We start from the raw sequence: 12,045 nt of genomic DNA on the forward strand, positions 1-12,045 counted from the left end.
GAAAAAAATTCTAACCCTGTTTTATTTAGCAAATGAAGCCCCTGGGTCCCGAAGTAAACAATTTCATTAATTTAACCACTAGAATATTTGAGAAATTGAAATATTTAGCGTCAAAATGCTCTACTGTGCACTTTTTAATGCCTTTTCCGCTCCCTCCCTGACCTGTGTGCTGCTCCTCTTCCTCGTTTGGTGCTTGTCGGATGGTACTAAGGCAGGACCTGGCTCTCCTCTGCCCCCTGTCTGTCCTACTGCGCCTCCTGTGTCTGCTGGTGGTAGTGCGTCTCCTGGTCTCTCTCCTGGCCACTGTGCCCTCTGATTTGTCCCTGACCCTGCTTTCTGCAATCAAGAGTTTTTACTTTTCATTTAGCAGAGGTTTTATTAATTACAAGACTAATTGCAACAACTATGACAGATATTTCTTTGCTGTTAATAAAATCATAGTCGTTATTCACAGCTCAGCGTTTGGAAATCACTCGTACTCTCTATGCATTTGGCTTTTAGCTGTCACATTGGAAGGCAAGTCTATTTATACTGCGCATTTCACACACAATCCAACTCGATGCCGATTGCTCAACTGCAAATGTTTGGAACAAGTTTATAAGAAATATAAGAAATTACGAGCACAAATGTCAACATCTTTGCTGTCAGCACAAATAAATTAAAATCATTCTAATTGGTCTTCTACAAATATTATCAAAAGTGTTGTCAAAAAAGGTTCGGAGCCACTCTGTAGTTATCAAAAAGCAAAAGTCCTTTATTGAGACATGGACAGTCATTTAAAAAACGGCAACGTGTTTCCACAGGTATGTCTTCATTGCCCTGATGAAGACATACCTGTCATTGGCATTTGTCACGGTCATAGGTTTTTTTAAATTACTTTGCTCATGTCTCAATAAAGGACTTTTATTTTCGGATAACTACGGTGTGGCTCCGAACCTTTTTTGACAGCATTCCACCCTCATCGCCATAGTCGTTTTTTTCTGTTTTCATGCACTATCCTTGGAAGAGTACCCGTAGTTCACAAAAATTGTTTACACTCGTGGGACCCGAAGAAGGGCTCATTTTCTACTTTCAGTATCAAAAGTGTTGCCATTTAAAGGGACACCACGTAACATTTTTGGAGTGTACTGTTGTCATCTGTAAATAACATGCTCCTAATGACCAGTTCGGGACATTACTGCAGTGGGTAATCAAAGAATGGATTTGGATGAGAACTTAACCTATTTGAATCTCCCGGTAAAGTTAGTGTCATGTCTTAGGAGAGCTGAGCCGCTCACAGCAAAAACACACGTTTGTTTCTGCAATGATGAGGTATTTTTCAATGATGAAAATATCTGTCATTAAATAAATGCTTGTATTTTATTTTTTTGATAAAATTCTACGCAGTATAGCTTTAAAAAGGACAAACTTTCTGTATGAAGAAAATAGAATCTTACTGCTTCAAATCAAATGTTTGTGGAGAATAGAGCTGACGCGATATTTACTACATTGACTAATCACTTTAAAAAAAAACAACAGCTAAACAATACATTTTGGGCTCAATATTCATCGTCTGTGCATTTATTAACCCTTTTTCCTTATTTTTTCTTTGTAAAATTGGATTTTAAACAGAAAGCAACTCTGTTGCAGCTTGTGTGGCGATATGATTATGAACTTTCAGAATATTGAGTTACTGTTGTTTTTGCTTTAGAGTGGAAAGTAGCTAGTATCTATAGAGTCAAATAGTATTGTTTATCGCAATATTTTCTTGCCTCAAAATATTGAACTTCAAACATACATTTCCTGTTAAAGATTTCTTTCCAAATCTGTGTCACAGATTATGCAGAAAAGTTATTTTAAACTGGTTTCTCTCTTGTGCAAAAAGTCCAAGAACAATGAAGTAGCTCTAAAAACTAAATACTTCTTTCTTACTTTCAAAACTCTAAATTGTTTTTCTACCTTTCCCCCCCAACTAAGGCAATCAACTCTAAAAAAATAAAATAATAATAGCATTGAGCAGTCTCAAAAAGTGAAGTTATAATGGAGTTCAATGCAACACTTCTGGTCCCAAGGGGAGCAAACAAATGGATTGAAATTGATATTTTCAAGGCGACGTCATCACCAACGGACTCACCGCTCCAAGAGAACCTTATATCAAACTGTGAAATGAAAAGAGGTTTTATTTGTACATTTTAGACTGTAACCTCCAGGCATCCTCTTTCTTAAAACATGGCACCGGCCTGGTTTGAAGCCCGTTACCTGCCAGGCTCTTGCACGTGTCTGGTGTGTTGGAGATGTCCAGCAGCGAGCCCATGGACAGGGAGTGCTCCGCCGAGGCCCGTTTGCGCGGAGGGGGGAAGGGGGAGATCTCCGTCTCTTTGGTGAGCTGAGCCAGGGTGTCTTTGAGCCGGCGCCGCTTCCTGCTACTGTTCGGCGTGGAGAGGGAGAGGAGCGACACGGCCTTCTTCATGGCCGGGCTGTCGTTCTGAGGCAAAAACGAGAGACAGGAGACAGAGAAAAGCTATTACAAATGTCATTATCAATCAATCCCTATGAGCTTCCATTAAGGTGAATTACAGTCTATTGTTCCCTGACAGAAATTTGTCCAGAGTCGTTGCTTGGAGTAGAGGTTGGACTTTGCAGGAGGAAAATGGAAACTATTTTGCGCTAAATGACACTGGAGCGGAAATAATTAGTTTGTTGTTTATGCCGGGCTCCCATTAACCCCATTAGTAAAAGCCATATTCAATATTCAAGAAAAATTTGAACAGAAAATTGAGACTGATTGAAATGGGAGAGATTTGGTCTTTTTATATTTGGGTCGTGGCTTCTCGTGAAACATAGAGAATGTTTTAGTTTATTTGACTGAAAACGGCATATTTTAGTGAAATTAGGCCAGATATCAAAAGACATTATCTGGGTTTATAATTGAATGCTACACATGCAGAAAAAAAAAAATCAATGCATATTTAATTTCTTAGGATTTGCAAACATCATTCATCAAACACAGGAAATAGGATTGGACAAAACTGGAAACTTTTAGCAAAAAAACATGGTCCATTTCAGTCAAAATTGCAATTGAACATGTTTTATACCAACCTTTCTTGTACCCCTTGGGGCATTAATTTAAACCCCATTATATCCCCTTGAGGAACTTGAGGAACCTGACAAACTTAAAGTGAGCAACTAAACATAGATTATTCAGGCTGTATCCGAATGACCACACTAGTCCCTAACCCCCCATTCACTACATAGGCCCGCGCTATATAGTCGACTATATAGTCACCGATTCTGTTGGCGATTCGGACACAAGCCACTACTTTCTCCGCGCTGCGTGACGTCACACGCGCGCTGCGGCAGCAGATTTATTCATTTTTTTATCTGAAACAGAACGACTGTTTTGGCACTTTTACAGGCGTTTTATTTGTCATTTGAATTAAAACTATCATCACAAAAAAAGGAAGAAAAAAAAAAGTCACCCCAGCGTGAGCTCAGAGACGTCGAAAGTAGGTCAGAGCCCGATGTCCGAACACCAGCAGATTGAGTGACTACATCTGCTAAAAGTTTGCTAAACTCCGGGAATAAAGTATTTCTGTGATAAAGACCAACCAGACTCAGAGACAGTGGAATATTTATGGATTAATATGAGTCAGATACGCTTTATTTCACATGGATTTTACATGAATGGCTTGGATTATTTGAGAGGAAGCTGTCGGTCATTTAACAGCTCAAGCTAAAGGTTAGCAGCTAACGTTAGCATCTTTTCACCGTAACCGGTTATATTTTGGTCATTTATTCATGAGAAAAACAAACACACGACTGAAACAGCTGATTTACTTCAGTCGTGTTGTTTAGTTCAAAGACCTGTCGCTGTCAGGCTCTTCTCCGACTCTCGCAATGCATTGTGGTCTATATTGACCCGTTTAGTGACCATCGATGCTCACTACTTTTCGAGATGCAAGTCAGACGGCTTTTCTCTCTCTGGACATTCGGAGACCCCTACAAAATGGCGTGAGCACTATATAGTCACTATATAGTCACTATATAGGGAATAGTGTGGATATTCGGATACAGCCTCAGTCTTTAATTGACTGCTATGTTCAAACTGTAGCTAAAATACTTCTTTTACTGGAAAACATACAGTAATTAAAACTAACTTTTCTTTGAAAGTGATGTTGAAATTCTACTCAGTTTCACCTTTTTTAATCTAAGGTCATTCCAAGTTCCCCCTGCCAAGTGCTGGTTGTGAAACACTGTTTCAGATCAGAATTTTGGCCTTTTCAATGAACGTTCACAGTCAAAACGACGGTGCTGAATTACCTTGGGCCATGTTTATTGCTCCATTCAATTAATTTGTTTACAAGTTAATTGAATGGAGCAATAAACATGGCATAATTTTCCAATAAATCAAGATTTAAATGTAGATGCTTTTTAATGCCCCCGGGTATCCAAACGAACATAATTATACCAGGTTTGAAATGTTCTGCACCTCAAATTATCATAAATGCTGCATGATACATTTGTTTATTTGGTTGGGACAGTGAATGCCAATGAACACACGGGCCCATGCATGCAAACACACCACACCTGATTTGCAATACTGACACTAAGCCCATCTATAGCCTTTTAAAACTGTATGTAAACGTTCGAATATAAGACCAACATAACTAAAACTCTTTTCCTTTCCTTTTTGATTCTTTTATATATTTTGTGTGTGTTTTTATATTAACTATGGTATATTGAAAGTAATAAAAATAAAAATCATACACGCTAACTTCATTTCACAGAAGGGGTCCCGAGTTTGGGAACCCCTGTAGTTTAACTGCCGTCTGCTCACTAAAACGTGGGCGAACTCACCTTCTCGTAGCGGTACATGGATTCCCCCGCCCTGGCATCCATCTGTATGCTCCCCCAGAACCACTGCCAAAGAGGGGGGGGGGGGGGAACAACATAGATTTCAGCTTTATTTGCACATAAACTGGATTAGGACAGAATGATAAAAAATCTTCCCGGTAGAATAATAGCACGGGCTTTCTTTTCAAAAATCAACTAAACTTGGCGGAGTAAAGAAAAGGGAGCCTATTGATCGCGGGGTTATGAGCGCAGCTAAACCACTCCGACAGCTAGGTTCAAATTATTCATCCGCTGGAGGAGGAAATCTCGTATCGACCGCGCGCCGCTGACAGAAGGTAGTGCACGGAGAGACCGCATTGATCCGCGCTCCTCGTCAGGCGGCGATTTCGGATTCAGGCGCGGTGCAAAAGCATTCATTATTTGGCGTAGCACTATCCACGGGCCCAGGGGTTCTGTACTAGTAATCGTTTATCAGAGGTTTTCTGGGCGATCACTTCCAATGATGTCCAAACATGAGATTTTTTTTATTCCTATTTGACGATTGGAGAATAAAACGGTCTTATAATGGAGGGCAAAGACAGATAGACAGATAGTTATAGTTAGATCTATCTGAGGTATGAGAAGGCACGGCCTGAAGTAACCTCGAGTGCCTGCTTTTATGTGACTTTTTTAAGCCCATATGTTTTATCGGACATGTATTTGAGCCGCTGTGCTCTAATGGAATCAATTTAATCCTGTTATTTACTTTTTTTTTTACTTCATTTAGAACCATGCCTTTATATATTAGCTTCTACACAATATCACCTATGCTGTGTTTCTCCTCTTTGCTCAGACCTGGTTTAGTTTTGATCGCTGCATTTTTTTTTTGAAAAGAAAACGATGGGAAAGAGCAGAGCTACAATATTCGCGCTTAATGATAATTAGATCAGTAGGATCTTCTCGGTTTGAAAACTTTACCGAATTTAAGTCATTCTTTGGCTGTTTTGGGGAAAGAAAAAAAAGCGTCACAGAGCTGAGGGGCAATATTCTGCTGCAGAGAGAAAGGGAGAAGAGAGTGAAGGAAGGAGGAGAAAGAGGGAGAGAAGGGAGAGGGAGGGAGATTGAAAAAGAGAAAGTGAAAAGAGAAAGGAGGGAGGGAGAGAAAAAGAGACAGTGAGAAAGAGGCAGAGAGAAAGAGACAGAAAGCGAGAGACAGAGAGAAAGAGCGAGACAGAGAGAAAGAGACAGTGAGAAAGAGGCAGGGAGAAAGACAGAAAGAGAGAGACAGGGAGAAAGACAGAGAGAAGGGAGAGGGAGGGAGATTGAAAAAGAGAGTGAAAAGAGAAGGGAGGGAGAGAGAGAGAAAAAGAGACAGTGAGAAAGAGGCAGAGAGAAAGAGACAGAAAGCGAGAGAGAGAGAAAGAGCGAGACAGAGAGAAAGAGACAGTGAGAAAGAGGCAGGGAGAAAGACAGAAAGAGAGAGACAGGGAGAAAGACAGAGAAAGAGCGAGACAGAAAGAGCGAGACAGAGAAAGCGAGAGACAGAAAGTGAGAGACAGAGAGAAAAAGTGAGAGAAAGATAGTGAGACAGTGAAAAGGAGAGACAGAGAGAAAGAGAGAGAGAAAGAGCGAGACAGAGAAAAAGAGCAAGACAGAGAGAGAGAGCAAGACAGAGAGAAAGCGAGAGACGGAGAGAAAGAGACAGAGAGAAAAAGACAGTGAGAAAGAGGCAGAGAGAAAGACAGAAAGCGAGAGACAGACAGAAAGAGACAGAGAAAGAGCGAGAGAGAGAAAGAGACAGAAAGCGAGAGACAGAGAGAAAGACAGAGAAAAAGAGTGAGACAGAAAGAGAGACAGCGAAAAAGAGAGACAGAGAAAGAGACAGAGTGAAAGAGAGACAGAGAGAAAAGACGGAGGGAGGGAGAGAAAGAGACCATGCAGACATTCGACCCTACAGTCGCGTTCAAAGTTTGGATTCAAGGAGAAGAAAGAAAACCTACATAGAAGAATAATCAAAAAGCTGCACCAAAATTGTGAGCCAGATCGTGAGATATGAATTGCCTCATGAGGAAAACATTGAACTCAATATATCCTTGGGAACCTCGTGATTCCTTTATAATTAAATTCTGTTCAGCTCTTGTATCGCCTTCAGTGAACACAATTCATCGTTTCATTATTTGTGTGATCAGCGATGTTCAAATTATTTGAAACTTTCACTCAAATAACCTTGCACCGAAAGTTTTAAAGCTACCGCAGAGAGAAGAACATTATCCCACCTCCTGCTTGACGACATAGAGTTTCTTGTTTGGAGCAAAGGGCAGTTCCTTCACGGAGTTCTCCTCCACGACCATGTGCGTGCAGCGCTCGCTCCCCGCCTCCAGATAAGTGCCGCCTGAGGGACGCACACACATTAGCCATGCACAGATATTTGCAGAATAACCTTTATCAGGCGCAGAGGGAGGAGGTGATCTCTGTTTGACATGTGCTGTTTTAATTTAGCGCTCAGGGTGCACAATTCATAATAATACCCAATCCCGAAGGTGAAGGATACAAAGACCCTCTATTCTCTGAGGGGAATAGAACACTGACTTTCTCCATATATTTCACTTTTATGACTCAACTTGCATTACTGTGTCACCCAATATTGCTTATTTACTTGGCGATTTATTAAGCAGATCTACATTGAACCTCCTAAAACTATATTTGCACACCGTGTTTAAGAGTCCGCTCCTCCATGTTGGCCTTTTCTTCATCCGAGAACCCCAGAAAACTCAGAATACAGTCCTGGAACGGAGGGACTTTGTATTCGGTTCTGAACTCCTCGTCTCCAGCGTGGAAAGATCTGGACACACAACAAAAAAAACAAGGTTATAAAAACCACATTAACCTCTTAACCCCCGCCTTTACCAAAAATGAGACAGGAAAACAAGGATGAAAACGCATTTATAAAAAAGCCACAGAAAAGTGTCAACGAAACAGCAACAAAGTGAGAAAAAGATACATTTAGATCAGTTTTGCAGGTCTTAGCTTTCAAATGATGCACTGGCTATAGGCTGTAAGAAACTTGTTTTACTTACATTTCATCTTTCCTCTCCCAGGCCTTGAGAATCCAGTTTGGCGTGAGGATAGGTGTCCCCATGCAAACTGCCAGCTGTAAGCAAGAAGAGAGTGAACGGGAGGAACAGATCTTTATGTAAAAAAAGCATTATTTCATTGTTTCATAGGCTTTTCTAACACCATGTTGAATGTAGTACATTATATTTTTAATTTGGGACGGACATTTCATTGCAAAGTCGCAAATCCTGACAGAAAACAAACCTTTATCAGGCTGCGTTATGTAGAGGTGGGCAATGTATCCTCTACAAGAGAATATCGAAGTTGCTGTTTAGAAGATTTGCAAATTTACAATATTGAGTTTATCTCCAATGTCAAGAAATTTGGGGAAATTGGGGACATATTAAACATTGGAAAAAAGGATTTGAGGAAAAAAAAGGGCTTATCTGCCCTTTTATAATCTGTTCAATCATCTTTTTGAAGTAAATTCAGGTGTTTGAAGCACATTTTTGCATATTTCCAATTGCTTTGCCATCGTTATTGAGAAAGTCCACAAAAATATTGAAATCTTCGCCCAGATATAGTGTTATGTGCAAGTGTAGCAGCTCGTATTGCAGTTGTCACTCAGATATTAAAGTGACAGTCTGTAAGTTTGCAAAAGAGGAGAGGACTGAAATTTGAAAGTGATCAAATTTCACTCCTTTTTAACCTCTTAACTCCCGCCTGAACCGAGAGGATCTTTTTCCTCACGTCAGATTTTTTTTTCCATAATTTTTTGTTGGGTATTCAACTCATTTTTGCAACTTTTTTGTAATTTTTTTGTCATTTCTTGTCGCATTTTTGTCATTTTTTCGTCAATTATTTATCACATTGGCGTCACATTTTTTCGTCACATTTTGTCATTTTTTTTGGTCAAATTTTTTTTAATTTTTATCACATTTTTGTCTTTTTTGGTCACATTTTTTGGTCTCATTTTTGTCATTTTTTTGTCCATTTTTCATCAATTTCTTGTGACATTTTTGCCACTTTTTCATCAATTTTTCATCACTTTTTTGTCAATGTTTTCTCACTTTTTTGTCACATTTCCATCATTGTTTTCGTCTCAGTTTTGTTGCTCTTTTCACAGCTTTTTTCCAGAAGCTTTTGGACTGGGGTAAAGCCAAACTGGAGAAAATGTGCTCGGTTCAGGTGGGAGTTAAGGGGTAAAAAAGGGACACTGCGTAACTTTTGGACTATACTCTTGCCATTAGTGCAAAACATGCTCATATTGACCAGCTCGACACAAAAAAATACTATTACTGCAGGGAATAATCAAAGAATGGATTTGGATGAGGACCTAACCTGTTTTAATCTCAAACTCTACTGACTTTAGTCACATCTCCATGGAGTCGAGCGGGAGATGTACCCACTCCCAGTAAAGATACAGTCATGTCTTAGATGAGCTGAGCCGCTCACAGCAAAAACACATGTTTGTTTGTACATATGTAGGTATTTTTCCAATGATGAAATGATCTACCATAAAATAAATGCTTGTATGTCAATGTTATTTATGAGTAAAATTCTAAGCGGTGTGCCTTTAACCAGAAAGCCCTTTTAAGTTTGCAAAATAAGAGCATGGACAGAATTTTCAAAAGTAAACAATCAAGCTCCTCCCCCTCCCTCCTGATTGGACCTGGCAGGCTGGTTCACAGGAAAAGCTCGTCTCATTGGTCAACGCGGGAGGATACTAGACTCTGATTAGTTGCAGAGATCCAGGAAAGAGGGACTTTACAAAAAAATAATATAATACTATTACTTTACTTGTCTTCCTTGTACTTACTGTACATCATTTTATAACATTTGTAATACATCTGGACTTCCAGTCGCTCACTTTAAATGCTCCTAGATGCGTTTAAAATGTGTACTTGAGGATAAAAGGTACTTCTAAAATATAAATCGCAAATCTTTCAGTTCACCATTCTTGCATACACATGATTATGATCAGCCCAAATTTCCAGGGTCTTCAACCTCTTTACCCCCACCTTAGATTTTTACATTTACGTTTTTTTGTTGTTGCGTTATTGTCACGTTTTTGTCGCATTTGTGTTACATATTTTTAGTTAAGACTGACTTTTTCACCAGAGCAATTTGTCAGTTTATGACCAAAGAAATTACAAAGGTGAGTTAGCCAAAAACAAAAAGAATGAGCCTTTGGAATTCAAGTGAAAAGAAATAACGCATTAAAACAAGGCAGGCTAGTCAACTGGATTTTTTTAACCATTAGACCCATTATTCTCAGAGTGTTTTCCTGTGTCGCAGGTACAAACAGTTTCCACTCGATTCAAAAACAAGCGCGTGGGGCTCGGCTGCTGAATAGCTTCCTGCCCGTCTTTGTTTCTGTTTTGTTTTTAGTTAGCGTGCTGCTTTCAAATGGGAAACAGAGAGCGCTGCCTTTCTGACAAACTTCTCTCACTTGTGTTTCTCCGGCAGAACAAAACACAGACAACACAGAGGCTTTGAGGCGTTAAGGGCAGGTGGAGGGGAGCGCTGCTGCGGCTGACGACAATCCCGACGGGAGACGATCGAGATGACGCAACAGTCGAGCGAGTGAGAGTCTTTAATGAGGCTACGGTCTGAAAATAGCTAGCCTGTTTGATGCTTGTTTTGTTGAGAGGAGACAGGGGTATAATCAAAAACAAGATAATTGTTAAAAAAAAGAAATGGCAAAATCACAAACAGGAATCTCACTATTGTACTGCACTATGAAAGCAGCTTTCTGGATCTGGTATAGGATTTTATGCCCAAACTACACATTGCTCGCTACGTATTGGTTCAGTAGGGCTGGGCTATAAAGGGATATTTCAGGATTTTTGACATAGGGCCTCATTTGGCTGATTTCTGGAGATTTTTTGTTGTTGTTCTTGTATTTGAAGAGTTTCGTGGCCCTAGGCTAATGCAAGGCTAGCGCATGTCTATGGTATCAGCTAGACTGCATTAAAAACAGTCTGACCCGCTCCACAGAGCACCTGAGGCAGATCACTTATAACGCCAGACTAACCATATAAATGTCTGTGTCGATAGAATAATTTTTGGAATATAACTGACCTGCGTCACATGAATGATCGCATTTTGAGGGACTATTTTCTAGCAGATCACTCCGCCGCTGCGTAGCTTATACAACCACGAGGCTGATGCTGCTCAAATATAAGGTATTTTAAATGCAAAATGGTTAAAATTACTCTATCGGCACAGACATTTATATGGTTAGTCTGGCGTTATCAGTGATTGGCCTCAGGTGCTCTGTGTCAGACTGTTTTTAATGCAGGCTAGCTGATATCGTAGAAATGCGGCAGCCTTGCATTGGTCTAGCGCCACGAAACTCTTCAAACATAAGAACTGCTTGAATTACAAAAAAAATATCTCCAGAAATCAGCAACACTCTGGATAACTAGGAAATGAGGCCTTTAAGCTAAATTTAATCGAAATTGCAATCCCTACTTTGGTCGATCTCAGTAATCGTCATGCGCTTTATAATTGTCAGGTTTACAGACATTTCTTTGGCAGAAACAGCAAATAGTTTTGGAGTTTGGACAAGACCAATACACATTAATGGAATCATGAAGAAGAAGCTAACATGCTAACGGGAGAGACTAACTGCGGGCTAGCGCCACTTAAACAGTATTAACAGCCAAGTTTGAGTAAAAAAAATGAATCTCCATTGTGTAATTGGATGTACAATATCACCCTCCACCTTTGTCTTTTCTGGGGCAAGAGTTACTTAGTACTGCTTTAAACGACACTGGAGGAATGCTTTTGGTTTTGTTTGAGCAGATGTTAATGTAAAATATGTCCAAGTTCATTAATCAGCCACAAGTCTGTACATGTTTTGTCATATCGTCCAGCCCGACAGCAGGCCTATAGCACACCAAAAGTAGTAATTGTATGTTATGAAAATGCCTGTTTACATGTTGACAGTCCCTCACTCACCCTGTATTTCTCTCCGTGTGTGGAGTGAGCGATCAGATGGGTGACCTTGGTGCTGAAGTCCTTGCGGATGGTCCCTCCCATGTGGTGCACCAGATTCACCAGATTTTTCTGCCACAAAAGAAGAGGGTCCCGTCATTTTTTTCCCCCGGACACGCTCGGATCTAACAACATTCTGCCTTATCCAAGTCTTTTGTCAAGCCATTCTGAGGGCGG

At 40.1% G+C, this 12,045-nt stretch overlaps 1 protein-coding gene across 1 annotated transcript in view; it reads right to left on the reverse strand.

Moving 5' to 3' along the window:
- Positions 1-12,045, reverse strand: part of ect2 (epithelial cell transforming 2) — a 66,414-nt gene that overhangs the window by 37,196 nt on the left and 17,173 nt on the right. The window contains exons 7-12 of the mRNA XM_079574870.1: positions 11,833-11,940; positions 7,890-7,963; positions 7,524-7,654; positions 7,089-7,204; positions 4,837-4,899; positions 2,239-2,464 (exon numbers count right to left, since the gene is read on the reverse strand). Of these exons, the coding sequence (XP_079430996.1) occupies positions 2,239-2,464; positions 4,837-4,899; positions 7,089-7,204; positions 7,524-7,654; positions 7,890-7,963; positions 11,833-11,940 (718 nt within the window). The remainder of the gene's footprint in view (positions 1-2,238; positions 2,465-4,836; positions 4,900-7,088; positions 7,205-7,523; positions 7,655-7,889; positions 7,964-11,832; positions 11,941-12,045) is intronic.

This window comes from Gobius niger (assembly GCF_951799975.1).
Source record: "Gobius niger genome assembly, chromosome: 17".
Lineage (NCBI taxonomy): Eukaryota > Metazoa > Chordata > Actinopteri > Gobiiformes > Gobiidae > Gobius > Gobius niger.